General features: G+C 51.8%; 1 protein-coding gene across 8 annotated transcripts in view; it reads right to left on the bottom strand.

Moving 5' to 3' along the window:
• LOC149352183 (paired box protein Pax-5-like) overlaps positions 1-16114 on the bottom strand; it is a 214924-nt gene that overhangs the window by 70347 nt on the left and 128463 nt on the right. The window contains exon 1 of one of the 8 annotated variants that reach the window (XM_089581332.1): positions 9566-10091. The exons of the other annotated variants lie outside the window; for them this stretch is intronic. Within the exon in view, the coding sequence (XP_089437458.1) occupies positions 9566-9620 (55 nt within the window). The 5' untranslated portion in view covers positions 9621-10091. Of the gene's footprint in view, positions 1-9565; positions 10092-16114 lie in introns of those variants that run through there. 8 annotated transcript variants of the gene reach the window in all.

Genomic DNA, 16114 nt, shown 5'->3' with positions numbered 1-16114 from the left:
CGAATACGACACGCCTCATAGGGCCTCGCCGCGCCGCGGTTCGCGTGCCCGATTACCTATGCGCGGCCGGGGAGATGGATGGCACGCGTCACTCGCTCCCGATCGTCCGACACGTTTTTCCGTAACGCGAGGCCGCCATTTCTGTCCCTCCCACAATGAGAGCACATCGCCTATGCTATAGTTCTGCGTCCAGTTCCACTAAATGCTTGGCGTCGTCAAGGCCACCGTAACCTCACAGCTCTTTTTCCTTGCTGCGATTAAGCTAACTGTTCCTCTTCTCCGTAGCAGGCTGAGTGCGAAATAAGCTTGTTTCGATTTCTTTCGGGCTGTCTTGTGTGGGTATAGTCACCCATCCCACTGCCGCTAAGCGTGGCAGAAATAAAATGCACCGCTGACAACGACTGAGGCGTTAGTGCATTAGAGCGTTCAAGGATGCTGTTCTGCGCTACCACATAGCGTCATTTGCGTCGCATAAACGAAGACCTCGTAGTATGTGTGCAGAACGTCTTTCAAACCATTCAACCTGTATGCGTGTCTTTATGCGTTCACAATTACCAGCTTCCTATTTATATTTATAAAATGCCGAGAAGTAGCACGCACAGCACGGGCTCCCGATATGCTGCTGAGCTAAGCGAAGCGTTTCTGTCACAAATGCTGCGTGTTCCAATGAGAAGGCCGGACCTTGTGCCCGTTGGGAGTGCACGACAATAAGAGAAAGTTGGGGAAGGCGACGATATATGGCGACACGGCGAGTGCGGCTCGGGCCAGAACACTGGCGGCGCGAAGGTGGGAGCGCCGCGCGGAGGAGGGGGAGCGGCCCTTCCCGTATTAATAGCGGCGAAACGCATCGCGTCACACGCATAACGCGGGCGCCTCTTTCCCCTCGGCCGGCGCACAGCAAAGGCGCACTTTGCAGCGCGCGCCGTCTCTGCGTCGGCGGCACAGCAGCAGCTCACCCGCGGACTCACAACGATGCCCCCTTGGGCCCCGCCGGCGCATTCGGAGCAGAAATTAATTTTCAGGAAGCTCCCTCTGTCCGCGCACCGCTGCCTGTTGGCCGCGCCGTGCTCAAAGGCGTGACCGCCTTCAAAAGAGCCCTTTCAAAAGTTCACTCGGTGCTGCGTCTCTGTCTGTCTGCGGAGGAGGCCCCGGGGTGTGCCGGGCCGCCACCGCCTGGGGCATCGCGCGCCGCGTTTCTGGGCGCGTTAGGCGGTAAATAGCGCGAGAGGAACGCGCGCATATGCCCACCTGGGCCGACGCGAGCGCGTACATGGAGGATGCAAGGCGGGCGGAGCCCGTTCCGTCTTATCTCTACTGTTTATTACCATTTTTTTTTTGTTTACAAAGAGTTCTTTTAGAGACTTCCTACGGCACGTCATTTCCAGTGCACGTGTCGAGAAGGGAACGTCTGCTCCTGGAGCGGAAACGTACTTTTATACGCTCGCGGCGAACCGAACCTGCGATATAGGAAGCGTTGCAAAGAACGCGCCAGTGCGAGAGCGCAGAAAACAAAAACAAAAAAGAAATGGAATAGCGAAAAGAATACGGAGGCACGAAATGAATGACGCTTTTGGACCCCATCCCGCCGCAGGCAACGACTCTTTACGGAGCATCGCTTTTTCACGTCTTCCACTGGCATCCTCGAGAGCACACGGCTTCGATTTCAGACGTGTTGGGACATCTCTTTTGTACAGCAGACACAATTAGGTAATGGATGACCGAGTATAGAATAGCAGCGTAACTCAAATAAGCCTGCCGAGTAGCTCTGGAGGTATTCATGCACGTGACATTAAAGGGCACAAGTGCGAAGTAGCTCCTTGTGTCCGGAGTGTAATTGGCGAAACTCGTAAAAAGAAAACTTTCTTTACTGTGCGCTTTCGGGCCTCCATTCACTGTACCAAAGCAGACAGCAAGTGCTGCACTACGCGTACTCTGTAGCAGTCGCCTCAGTGGAGCGTCTGACGCTTCTCGCCGCGTGCGCTCAGCTGCGCGGCTCGAATGACGAACGACCCGGCGGCGAGGCGAGTCGCGAACCCGCGCCCCCGTGAATGCGCACCTTCGGGGCGAGCCGCTAATCGTCGTCGGGGCACGCGAGCCATCCGATACACGCGCCCGCTGCCGGTCACACTGGGCCCCGGTCGCGGCACTCTGCGGCCGCGCGAAACAATGGCCGCTGGGTGGTGCCTGCACGTGAGGCTCGGCCACAGCCCTTTGTGGAGCCGCCGAGGTTTGGGCGGCCCGGCGGACTCGGTCCGCGCCCCTCGTTCCCCCCGGAGCTCGGCGCGCCGCGGCACGTACGGCATTCATGCTTCATTACAGACGGAGCACGTAGGCGCAGCGGGGCGCCGATCGTTGTCGGTGCGACAGAACGTCCATCTTGGTCGTCGCTGCAGGGCCCTGGCTTCGTGCAGGCGCTTCCTGCTTCTTCGCTTTGACGCGCTGCCGCTGTTGCGTCGCTGGACGGTCAGCCCGCCATTTCCAGTTGATCTGCGCCCGGGCACTGACCGCCTCGCGGAGCATGCGGTTCGATTAAAATTGCCCGGTGTGCACTTGTAGAGAGCGGCGAGTGGGCGACGTTATTACGAACCGATGGCTTTTTGCGGTATTTGTCCTAAAACAATATACGAAACACAATGAAGCTACCGATAGACTGAACATTTGGGAACCCGCAAAAGGAGAGAGAAAAAAAAAAAAACACGCACCTTTGAGAGGAACGAGAAGCGTTTGAAAAGTTTTAAACGCTACTTTACGGAGGGCAGCATTTTATCGGGATCCTTCGTATAGACTTTCTCCTTCCTTCTTTTTTATCCCCTCACCCCCTTCACCCGTGTAGGGTAGCAAACCGATTATTATTTCGGTTAACCTCCCTGCTTTTCCTCTTCTATATCCTCCTCCTCCTTCGTATAGACTAAGAGAAATAGGGCGAAGAAGGTTTATCCTCTTTAAGATTTGATTTTTTTTTTTGATAGGTATTATACGCATCTCACCGGAAACGAAATAGCTGGGGGCTCTCACGCTGAACAGCGTCTTGTTAGCAACAGGGCACAAGAACCAGCGCACGCTACCTGAAAAATACTAATGCGCGTATGAACCAAAATAAGAAAGTTTGTTTCCCATACATTAATCAGGTTCTGTAGGTATGAAGCTGCACTCTGAAAAGCATACTGCTTCTATGCTGATCTTATAACATCCGTAATATTTTACTGAACAGGCTGTCGTCAACAGGGTAACACCCATTCTGTGCTCATTTTTTTTTTTATTAAGGCGTAACAGGGGTCATCTTCTGCCAGTATGCCCCTGGAGATTAGTGGGGAGCAAGCGGTCTTGAGGTTTTCTCTGGAGGGGCTTATATAGCTAGATATAATGAGGCGCCAATTACGATTTTCTTCCTGAAAACTGACCTTTGCAGCTTGATGAGTGTCACTGTATTTATTGCGTGTGCCGCCAGCAGTTTACTGCAAAATAAAATACGTGTGCTCTAACTGCTAGGTCGGATATATGGGGTCTACGCTTTTTATATGCTTTCCGAATGTGCGTCTTTAATGATACGAAACGTTCTGGTGCTCTACAGCAGTGCATGAACCGCCCTTTTGCGGTCTTTATGCGTCTGTACGTGGGCGTGGGTTACGCGTTCGATATCCTCAGGATAATTATGCGCTGAAGTTGTAACATCTTACGCGTTTTTGTGGCTTTATGTGCCATATACTAAGCGTTGAGGGTGGGGCGTGTTTCACTGAAACTGGAGTACCAACAGCTCTGCATATTTATAATGACACACGGGAATGCAAGCAAATCGTGCAAAAGGTACCTGCGGCACCATTTTTGAAGGTTTCTCATTGGCTCGAACACCCTTTTAAGAACGGTCGTTTTATGTATACAGCACCCATTGTATGGGTGTTTAATTCCCCATAAATACCCTTTTTGAGGACTGCAAAGGTGTGAGTTATAGACACCACGAGCTACTCTTAAGGTTGTATAATTGTTTACGGTGCTGGAGGCTGCCCACGCTTCAAGGCCTGTAAAATAACCGCGTAAAATCAACTCTTGTTCAGTTGTCTTCGGGCCAATATCTGTCAGCAAGTTAGCTGGAGTGCAAGTGAGAGTTGATATCTTCGTGGCATCAGCGAGCAGACCCCAGTAAATGATGCATCACCGAACTCGCCTGGATTTTGTTTCTTGTGAGTTGTGGCCGTCCTTCCGTCACGTGTAGGTCATGTCAAGCAACAAGGCTCTCCGTGAGAGTGTACGTTCCCGTAGCAAGAATTGAATAACCATTCAATGTTCTGTGGTGTTCGTCTTGAAGCAAAATACACTATGAAGCGTATTTCCTTGACTTTGAGTGATGTAGGGATGCTGAATGTTTTTTTTTTTTTTGTAGCATTATTTCAATATTCGCTGTACGTTAAAGTGCATTCATGACTGGTAGAAAGTTATATACCGCATTTTCTGTCTTTAGAATCATATTGCGCGTTTGCTTCGAAGCACGCCACGATAAAGGGCAAACAAGTTGCATGGAGGAATTGGGCACTTTGGTAATGTGCACTGATTACTGACATGTTTTGTCGCTAATGGTCATAATTCATAAGTGTAGTGCTCTTTCCTCACCGACACAAGTTTCCCGTTGTCATATTTTGCGGCTGTACATGAATGAGTACTGAAGACCTTTCCAATGGGAATAAAGAACACTCAACACTTCAGATCAGACCTGACATGAATACTGAATTGGCGCTTTAACCGTAACCGGCAGTTACACGAGTCTCCGGTGCACTTATTTTCTGCGCTGTCAACGAACGCTTGTCCAAGCTCTACACATATATTTGTCCTGTTTTCTTTCGGAACATCCTTCATTCAGTCTCTTCCGCCTTTCTTCCAAAAAGTGGCTTGACTTTTATGGGCGGCTCACGATGGAACCTGTGGATGCCCTTTCAACACGTCATATACCTATAACAACAAATGCCTGTCTCGAATGACAGCTGCAAACATGACTGCGAGCGCGCTCAAACTAAAGAGACGTACGAGATACGTTGCGGAGGTGGCAAAAGCTTTGCTCTTTTTTTTTCCCCCCTTTCGGGTTGGTGCAACGCGCAATGCCAGGAAAGAGGGCAAGTGTCAAATCTCGTGCACTCGCATATATACTTCACCACGTTCGCGCGTCTCACATGGACGTTCCTGTCACGTCATTTATTTCTTAGTCGGCTTTACGCTCTTTTCTTTTTGTTTCGATCTCGACGTTCGCCTGGAGGCGTGATTCTGGGGCACGTGATGCAGTTACGCTTTGCGAAGCGTGAAGCCGTGCGTAGCGCATGCGGCCGTGCTCGGGCGGCGCGAAACCGCCGTGCGTGCGCGGGCTCTGTACAACGAGATGCGCTAACAGCGTGTGTCGCACGTGTGTGTGTGTTTGGACGGTCCCCTTCCGGGGCGCCCTCAGCGCATGTGGACAGAGCGTGAGTGACGTCACGACGGACAGAATGATTCAGATTGACAGAACACGACAACGCTGCCGCCGGCCCTCCGCTATAAGCTCGCGCAAAGAGGAGGACCCGCATGCGTCTCGCGAGTAGGATTTTTTTTTTTTTTCAGTCCTCCCTCTTCTGTATATGTACAGGGTTGGTCAAAAATTTCCAGGCCAGAGTGTCTGCTTTCGGGCTATGTGGATCGTCATTTACGTCATCCTCGAAGTTGAATGTATCTGTATCGGGAAGGGGTCCCGCATCATTCTCGCTTTTCATAAACCCTTTTAGATTCGTAGCGGTGTTAAGCGCGCGACTGTAACGCTTCAAAGCAGCCCCTGCGGCCTGCAGGAACTTTTGGTTTGGTTTGGTTTATGGGGTTTAACGTCCCAAAGCGACTGAGGCTATGAGAGACGCCGTAGTGAAGGGCTCCGGAAATTTCGACCACCTGGGGTTCTTTAACGTGCACTGACATCGCACAGTACACGGGCCTCTAGAATTTCTCCTCCAAAGAAATTCCAGCCGCCGCGGCCGGGATCGAACCCGCGTCTTTCGGGTCAGCAGCCGAGCACCATAACCGCTGAGCCACCGCGGCGGCCTGGAACTTTTGACCGACCCCCTGCACGCAGAGGGTCAAACTAAAGCCAGTTGTTTTGCATTCGGTCTAAACGTTGCACGTTTGTGCGCGCAGAAAAGAGCTGCTTCTTGATGCCGTAAATATAGACACGCGTGAGGTTGGTGCTAGCGACTGAGTAAAACACGACTCTATCAAGCGCCGTCAGCTGGAAAACAAACTTCATATTTAGGTACTGTTACGGCTTCACTTGCTATATGAATACAGACTTTTGAACTTGTATACTAAGGCAGTACACGACAGTTTAGCATACAGAATTTTACTGGTGTCTAGAGTTTTTGGCTTAGCCCATTTGGCGCACAAAGTTAGTTGTTTTAACTGAAACGCGAAAAAAGAAAACGAACTGCGACATAGTTACAGTGAGTGACGTTGTCCGATTCAGCACTTCCAGTACAGGGCAGATGCTGGAGGCGTGCAAGACAATCTGCTTTCTTGAAGTTTAGTTTTTTTTAAGATTCAGATTATAATAATTACATACACTAAAATGGTCAAACTAGTTTCACAGATAATCCTCTGATGTTTGGAAAGCGTTGTTTACATTCAGTTTATAATTCAAATACTTGACAAAGTACCGCACAATTCTTCAGTAATATCAAGCCCAATGGGTTAATGTGTTGTCTGCCCTCTCCTTGGTGTCATTGATGGAGCTCGAATGCCTTTTTTTTTCCCAGGAACAGACTAAGCGTCTCGTTTCTAAAACAATATATTACTTTATAATTCGTACTGGTTAGCTTAGTTAGTAATCTGACGGCCGTGGACAGACGGTGGTTCTGGTCTTGATCCCCGGAACAGGACGAATTATACTTCAACTATGAAGTTTCATTGAAAGTTGTATGGTGTTCATATGTAGCCGTATGGTCGCGCTTGGGTGGATGCTGGTGACTAATTGCTCCCTTATTACTATTTCATGATGTAAAAATTGAAATAGAAAACAGGCCCCAACGTGGCTGCATACCAAACGCAGGTAATTACCCAACAGTCACTAGCCACTTCTTTTACAAGTTACCTAAACTTCGTATACCAAGAAACACATACCCATGCAGCTGCCTTCAAGAAGTGTTCCGATTCTGAATATGTCGCAGTATACCCCAACGTTGACGAAAAGGTATTGATATCGAATGCTTGGCACTCTGCTCATACTTCATATTCTCATCAGTACATAAACATTCTTCGGTCACACCGGGTCCGTGTGAATCCGTGCGCGCATACGACCAGAGCAATGAAGCGTAGTGCAAGAGGACAGCGCTGTTCTTTTCCTATGGCTTCTCGCAATGTAAAGGCCAGCTCAGAATGTTGTTGGCAGCTAGTGTGGTCGCTACTGAAGGTTGGGTGGGATGCACGGCTGGTTTTAGCAGGAATGCAGGTCAAGCGTCATCATAAGAGGGACTCTCACATTGTGAGAAAAGAACTGGCTCACGCGTATAGTTGGCTGATTAACAAATATTTATGCAGTAAAACAAAGCTGTAGGCTTTGAGGACAGCTGTAATGGAGGGCTTTGGAGTAAATTTGACAACCTGGCATTCTTTAACACCAAGTGGTCGAAAATATTCCACGAGGGAGGCGCAGGTTTTTGTATTACGCATTGCAGTTAGATGTAATTGGTACTTAATATGAAACCTCAAGACTTCGTTAGACGCCGTTGCCATTTTCAATCATTAGCCTAGACAAACTTTCACTATATCCAGAGGCCCTATTTTGTAAGCATTCTTTTTTCATTCTATTCTTTCCCCTATTTGTCATTACTCAGCCCCATTTTTGATGCCGCAGCCGGCGAACGACATATCTTGTTGACTATTAACCATGACGTCACAGGTGGCAGTTGCCAATGATAAAGGAGGAGAGAATATGTCGGCAAATGTATCGTTGCAAACCACTGCCCCTGGGGATTACATCTGTGACTGAGCATCATACTTTAACACAGCAAGGCGTTGCTACGAGAGGTATAACACTTAAAAAATAATCCTGTATAGCTCCAGCATATGTGGACAGAACCAAAAATGGATACTTCGCTGCGCGGTGACGCAGCCAATGTTGACAGAACAATGGTCTCTACAAACAGTCGGTCAGAGTTCCTAAACAAACATGTATATCCCCTAACAGTTCCATAGGCGATTAGGGATAAGCTCCCTCCGGTAAGCAAAACAGAAAGGACATAGCAGAGATTTCATAAGCTGTGTGTTCGAGAGTCGGGATTGCCTTACGCCATGAATCTAGACAATGAACTGCGATTATGTTTTCATATGGATGGACATAACACCTGACACTTTGAATCTCGATAATCCGGCCGTCTAGCAGTGGAACATTGAACGTCTAATGATCGGTCGATCAGCGTGGCGAAGCGAGAAACCAAAACCAGCTCATGCAGTCAGGAAGTGTGCAAGCCAGTTCGAGCGATGTTCGCACGTTTCGCCGACACGACTCGAACCAGCCCCTCTCCTTATGATATCCGTCGTCGCACAAGACATGCTCTCGACGCGCAGACTCCGCGGTGGCGCTCTGGGGAGCATCATGCATGGCGTCGTGCATCTCGCGCGCGCAGAGCGTGGGAATACCGGCGTGCGTACCGAGCTTGGCGAGCCTCAGCCTGACGTCGAGCAAGTAGTTGTAGTAGGCGAGCGGCAGGAAATCCATGGTGTGGCGCCTCAGCGGGAGGGCGACTGAGCGACTGGCGGCCGGAGACTGCTCTGAGCGGCCGTCCGGGGACCCGGGCGTCGGCGCCGTGGCGCGCTTAACCAGGTTAGGAAACCGGAGTCTTGCGGTGCTTTCAGGGGGAGATTTTTATGCGGAACCAGGCGTCTTCGTTTGAGCGCGGCACCGCGAGACGTGACTGTGACCGGCTTTCGCCCCTCCCGAGGAGTGCACTCCTGCTTCCCTTTGGGGCGGCCCTGTCCCGTAATCGAGTTAAGGGTCCCGAAAAGTGCAGCTAACAAGCCAGAACGGACCGCCGGCGACACGTAGCAGCGCCGGCTTTCTTGCTTCGTCTTCCGCCTCCTTCGTCGTCGCCGTGCGCTCTGGGGATGACGAGTATTGATCTGGTTACGTCTGGAGAACTTGGCTTTTTTGCCGCGCTTCTTTTGGACGCGGCTTCGACGTGCGATGGACCTACATCTTTCGCCCGTCCACATGGGCAACCTTTTCGCGCACCCCCTTTTCTTCTGCGGCGGCCTCACGCCGTGCAGTCCGCGCCAAACTCGGCCGCCAGACGCTCGGTCGGGGCCGTCAATTTTTAATCGCGCTCCGCTTACGACATTGGCCACGCGGCTCTCGGCGACCACCGCGTGCCGGCAGCGCGCGGGCGCAGGTGGCAGTAGCGCGAGCTGTCAGCGCGCGTGCACGGCTCGGCGAGCGGCTGCGCACGTGCCGAGGCAGCTGCGCGAGAGACGCAGATTTGTCACCACGAGCGGCGGCGGCGGCGGCGGCGACGCGCAAAGTCACGTCGCGGCCGCGTCATTAGCATGCACGCTGCAAGGCCGCACTTACATGAATAGTATTCCATCATGGTGGCGTTGTACCGGTAGGCCGTGGTTAGGTCCATGTCGAGTGGCCGTCACGGCTCCGCGCTGGCGCCTCGGGCGCGTCACTGAGCGGCGTCCCTGGCCGGGCCGCTCGGGGCCGGGCTATTATTGCCCGCAACAAGCACGCGGCTGGTCTCGCCGGGACCCGCTCATAATTGCCACAACTGGGTAATCGGATTGGTCCAATAGCCGCCGCTCTCGCGGACCCGGCGGGCGCGATCTTGCCAAAAATCAATCACGGAGTCATCCGGAGCGCTCAACGAGCTCCGGAAAGCGCGCATTGGCCCGCCGCCGTGACGTGGACCGCGTCGTCACGCGCCCCGCGCCCAATGGGAAGCGGCGGGAAACACCCCCTCCGGCTCCCAGAGGGAGAGGAGCACCGGGATGCTGCGGCAGGGTCCGCGTCCGGGGCCTCTCTCGAGCCTCTCGGCCGCCGCCGTCGCCACCGCCGCTCTAGACCTCGCGTTCGCGGCTCAACCGCGCTTTCTGCGAGCCCCACCGAACACAAAAAGAAACGCGGTCGTTTGCGCATTTCTTGACTTGGAATAGGTGAGTGGAAGGAGGCAGCGATTATCGGGGGCTACTGCCTAGATACCAACGCAAACTGACTGATCCACGCATGAGAAGCAACTAAATATCCGCTGTGTAGGACATGTAGTTGCTTCGAACTCCAGCGGTGACCTAGAAACGATGTTTTTGACCACAGCATTGCGCTTGTGAATCTGTAAACTGATTATCCTCGCCTCCGTACCCCCCCCCCCCCCCCCCCCCCGGCCCCGTTCCCCGCACATTACACTCTTCCAGGCTTTTTGTTCAAAAATGCCCCTGTAGTTTTATAAATGTGTGGAAAATAAAGTTGGTATCAGGGAGCTCACAAACCCTTAAAGTACGCGACCGAGATTGAAGACATCGAAAACTTTTTACTTTTTGATTACACCCTCTCTCAATACATGATTCTTACATGGTTCATACCTAATCGAAAATGATTGCTCTTATGGACAAGCAGCACTAGCTGTGCCGGAGAGAAAGACACACTCCAGCGAGGTAATGAGTGTTCACTTTACAGACCATTTTGCTCTGTTACATGAGTCGCGCGGCAATGTGCACAGCACATGTGTTCACTATAGGTAAGCACATTAATTAAGCGGTATTCATTATACCATGCACAAATATGAAAACACACTTCTCGAATTTTGGTGTCGCACTTCTTTGAAAACAAAAACAATACCCCTATTGTTTCACAAAGGCGCTTCACCTAAAACAACAAGTTTGCGCAGTGAAGCCAGCTTGCCGTTTCGACCTGTCGCATCCTGCGTCAGCCGCTCCTGTGCAACTTGAATAAACCATCGCAATAAGGAATATTGATCATTTGAGGAATGATGAGGAACATAATAAATAAGAGGTGCATTTAGAGAGAAAATTTACACGCTCGAGCGGTCACGAATTTGAGGACTGTGGTATTGTAGCTGAAACCACGGATGCACTATCACGCCTAACTGAAACGCGATCACGCGTATGCGATATTTTTCTACTGTGCAGCGAGACATGCTTTTGCAACCGGTTTACGAATATACTTCGCTGGCTTTATTACACACAAATATGAATCACTCTAGTTGTATACTACAGCAAGAAGAAAAAAAAGCGAGATATTGCGTTTCATTCACAGACGGTTTGCTGAAGATGCACTGTAAAGCACCAAATCATTAAACTCGCCAACAAAAATATAATATTCTGTTGCATGATTAGCGTACACAAGACGTACGCTGATTGATCGCACTGCAGGAACTCGGGCGACTTCTACTTTTATTCGCTATCATGTGTAATAGAAGCAAAAGGAAATTCTGTATTTGTAGGCATTCGTCGCTTTTGAATTACCGGTCTCCTAACGTATTACATCCCGCAAATAGATATCGGTTAGCATCCGAAAGTTCAGTAAACTTAAAAATGAAATGGTGTTCCAACTCCATTCCCGGTAAGCCATAGTTAGTTTTGTTTTCTTCCTTTTGATGAGCACAGGTTGTTGTGCTGAAGTTCCGATCGTCCGACATGCAGTTTAAGTCTTCCTCGCAGCGCTTGTGCTGAGATTGCCTTCCTCCGGACGCAGGCACATGCCTCGAAAAGCAGCTCCAAAGAAGAAACGGAGCGAAAGACTTGTATGTGGCCGGCGACAAAAGACAAAAAAGAAGAAACGGGGAACCAAGCTATCCCCCCTCCCCCCCTTTTTTTTTTTACATTCAGTGAAGTGTTCCTTCTCTCTTTCTCTCCCTCTCTCTCTCTCTGAGACCTCGCTGATCTGGGGTTTCCGACATCACTGACCGCACACTGAAATCGACTTTCTCGTCTCGTTCCCGCTTCGCTACTTCTTATTCTATATCTCTCGAGTCCCGGTTTTTATATAAATTTATACGGCGTCGCTCCGGCATGTCTGTTGGTTCTTTTATGCTTTAGGAGAATTCTTTGCGTGCGGGAAGAGGAGGTAGGTGGGGGGGGGGGGGGGGGGGGGAGATCGGCAGGGTGGGTCCGGGGGAAGATCGTCACGGTCATTATGAATGGTCAGCTGGCGTCCGCGGCAATCCTGGCAGATCTATTTCACGCTTCGCAGCGGCTCGGTGTCCTTCTCGGTCCTGCCCTGGCCTGTGCGCGAGGAGAGCGACCGCCGCACACTTTTATACTACCTCGGTGTCGTTCGCTTTTGTTCCCCGAGAACCGCTGACTTCATATTTCCCATCTTTACGGCGCCGCCGTCCCTTCCTGGGCCGCGCGCGCTGCCGTTTCATTCGTTTATTTTGCTTCTTCTTATCGTTATCCTTTTCGTATACGTGTATGTACCCGAGAATAGGCGGGGCCTCCGAACACCTTTTCCCTCGGTCCCGGAACGATGCCCGCTCCCTTCTCACTTATATAAGCGCTCTGGTCATTTTGTGGCGATTTCCGGTAAAGCGTGCGCGCAGCGCTTATAGCGAAGCTGCGTCCCTCTTTTCTCTTGTTGCGTTTTCTTTCCGAGTTACCGCTACTATGCCTGTGTCTTTCGCCGCTTATTTGTTTCTTCCGGTAGAATGACGGATAAAGGAAACGGGCTCGCGTCGATTTGCGCAGCATTGTTCGACGGTGACATAGCGAGCGAAACGGGGGAAAGCTCTTCCTGCTCGATACAAAATAAATTAGTCGTGAGCGCACGTAGCAGCGTGATCAGCATGCTAAACATAGCGCTCCAGGTGACAATACAAGAATGGATAAAGGTAAGATAAAGGCGGCAAAATTTATGTTAGATAAATCGTGCTTGAACTGTGTGGTGGAAAATGGGATGATCACACTGTTGCCTTCACGTGGGCAGGGTGGTTTTCTTTTTAGCCGAGAACATCGCCTTTCTGGTTGTCGAAAAAAGAAAGCCGGAGAGAAAAAGCCTGTAGAGGTCCATTGCACCATAAAGCGAACCCAAAGAGTCAGTTGGCGCCTTGTGTACAGGGAATGTCGTTGTTGTGCGCGCCGAACAACAGCGCGAACAGGACAGGGGAAACAAAAAAGTATGTGGGAAAAGCGAGAAAGAGGCGTGTCGGCAGCACCAGCACGCGGCGGCAAATGCCCCTGGCAGTGACGGCGCGACCGTCGTCTTGTCGGCCATTGTGAGGCGAACAGCGCCAGACAGTCTGTCGGAGGACGTCGCCTGCTGAGCGCACTCTTCCGAGAACCGCGCGCGTCTGCCCGCTGCGCCCCGGTCACGGCCTCCCGGGGCTCGCGCGGACAGGGAGCACTGTCGCGAGGCTGGTCCCTTTTCACAGCCGAGCCGCATCGGGACACAACGGGAGCACGACCGGTTGAAGAAACGGAGAAGAGAGAGCGAAAAAAAAAAAAAAGAGGAGTTGGCCGCCGCCATTCTCACTCGCTCATCTCGAGGCTGAGTTGCTATCCAATGGACCTCAACATTGACTTTCTCTTTGAAACCTTCAATTACGACTCGCTTGCAACCGACCCCTCGACTCACCACCCACCCTCCCCCCGCAGCCCCCGTCCTGTGTGAAGCTTATCGCGGCGAGTGTAGTTGAGCCCTCCTCAACTCTATACCAAATCCCTCTCCCCACTCAATACCTCGGCCTTTCGACTTACTTTTTCCCTCGGCCCCTTATTCACGGCTTCCACCCCCTAGTATTCTTCACCTCTTACTTCATTGTGGGGAGCACCTCTTCCACGGGCCAACGCGCCGCACAATGGCGCGGCTCGAGTGTGTATCACAACACTTACACCTTTTTTCCCCTCAAGTGCAGGCGTCTCGATTCCCCCCTCCCCTCCCGGCTCCGTAAAGCCTCCTAGCCCTGCGTCAGAGCAGCTCCCCTGCCGCTTTTGGCTGTGCCGAGCCGCCGCCGCCGGCAGGGCTGAACGAAACGGCCTGTTTTGTACACAGGTAAGTATCCGGGCGCTGCTGGAGCAGTTGCTCACTTGTGTGAACCGCGGCCGACCAGTGTACCGAGTCAATAGGCTTGGCTTCCTTTTTCTCTGCGCTGCGCCAACTTCCCTTTTTGGGGAAGTCTGTATGTGCTCCCCCCCCCCCCCCCCCCACTCTCCCCGACATCGCTACCGCTGCTGTACGCTCTCGCGCATGCTTTTGTGGCTCGACCCCCCCCCCCCCCCCCCCCTTCCTTCTGTGCGTCTTATGAGCTTAGCTAGCCTCGAACTGCGCCGTGAAAAACCTCGTTCCGGCGTCGCGCAGGCGACGGCGAGGACTGGTTTCAGTCGCTGCGATGCACGCGCACTTCCCACTCCCTACTCTCTCTCCCGCCTCCCCCTTCCCCCGCCCTTTTCCTTCTTATTTCCTTTGCGGTTTCCCTCCCGGGCGATTTCTCGAGCCGCAATCTCCCGGAGCTCCCTTTGGCGGCGCGGTACCAAACAGACGACGAAGACGATTTCCACGACAGTCTGCCGTGTTCGCTGCGGCCACTGTGCCGACAAGGCATTTGCGGCGGCATGCGATGGAGCGGACCACGCGAGGGGGCAAATCGGTGCGCGCCTTGAATACGTGTGGGGAAAACGATCGTCTCCGCGGCGCCGGCCCACTTCGAGCCCGGGAAATGGGAGAGATTTTGCTTATACATTGAATGGTTCCTGGGAAACTACGCACATACACGCATAAAGACAGAAGGGGAAAATAGTTCCAGTAAGTTTTCTTCCTTCTTTACAGCGAAAACATGCCTATGCTCCCAGTCCATCTATATATACACTGCAACTGACAATCAGCCGTTACAGAAAAAAAAAGCCTAGTAAGATGGACAGAATTCTGCTGCGTAACAGTATATTGTACTCTTTTTGTTTCTTATTCTTATGTAGCAACAGATTCTCCATTCCAGAGTTTGTCATTCTTTTTTGCTCATTTTGCTTGCGACCCAACGCCGATCATTGCAGTATGGGTCCAAGCTTCCGTTTATGTTAGCCGCTGAATTATCACAACGTCCTAGGAATCAGGACGTATACTCTTGCCTCGTTAAATTCTGCTCGCAATGAAAACTGCGAGGGACCGAAAGAAGATGGCGCGTAGTATTGCTGTCTCTTTCCGACAGGCAACGCAGCTGCAGATCTGGTTCCTTCTTATTTCATGTCAAGCCGACGAAATTTTAGTCCACAGGGCGACGGCGAAAGCAGACGGCAGAGGTCGGCGTAGTTTCGATTTCACTCCGCGTCGACGTAACGATAATAAGTTAGCGCTTATCTTTGAGTCTGGCCCAGCGCCCTAGAGCAGCATGGCGCCGCTGCCCCGAAATGAGTGACAGAAATCTTTGAACCGCAAGTTGTTCGGCTGGTCTTGTCAAAGCAGAGCTATTATACAGATTTCTCGCTCCAGCAAACAAACATCAGCTCTTAAAAAAAAAAAAGAAAACGTATAGGCTGCGTTAAGAACCGGATAATCGAACGAGAAACCTCAACGTTCGCGCGTTGTTTTCCTCGCTGCGTTGAGGACCGAGTCATTACAGTCTAGGAGCCTTTCACCGCCAGTCGGCAGCGAACGAAGAACAGTCAGCGAGAGAAGGAATCAAAAAGGGTGGAAGAGGTAGGAGAACGTGTGTATGCAGCCAGAGGAAAGCAGGAAGCGGCGGCAAGAAATTCGTGGGGCCACGTATCCCGCGCCACATCTGACGAAATTGCGCGACGAGTGGTGTGGGAGGGGGGGGGGGGGGGGGAGGACCACGCGAATCTGGAATTAGCGCGCCGAACGCACCGCTATTGTTCTCGAACCATTCAGGAAGTCAAGGGACGTACCACGTGCGTGCGACAGAAGCGAGACAATGACGGCGCGGGGGGACAATGGCGCGGCGAGCGAGCTTCTCATTTTCCTGCCAATGAGACGTTTTATTATTTCGATGGCGCGCGGTCTCATTCGGTTCTCGCGGGAATGAGTAGTGCGGCAGAGAAGAAAGCGGTAAGGAGAGGAAGGCGGGGGAGAGAGAAAGAGAGGGAATAACATTTTTGCGACGACGACTCACGCGGAAGCGGTGTTGTGAGGGCCATTTCGAAACTGCGAAGGACC

This window comes from Amblyomma mixtum, chromosome 3 (assembly GCF_055824585.1).
Source record: "Amblyomma mixtum isolate Tamu chromosome 3, ASM5582458v1, whole genome shotgun sequence".
Classification (NCBI taxonomy): domain Eukaryota; kingdom Metazoa; phylum Arthropoda; class Arachnida; order Ixodida; family Ixodidae; genus Amblyomma; species Amblyomma mixtum.
The sequence above is the reverse complement of the archived record's forward strand: the minus strand, read 5'-3'. Positions and strand labels throughout refer to the sequence as shown.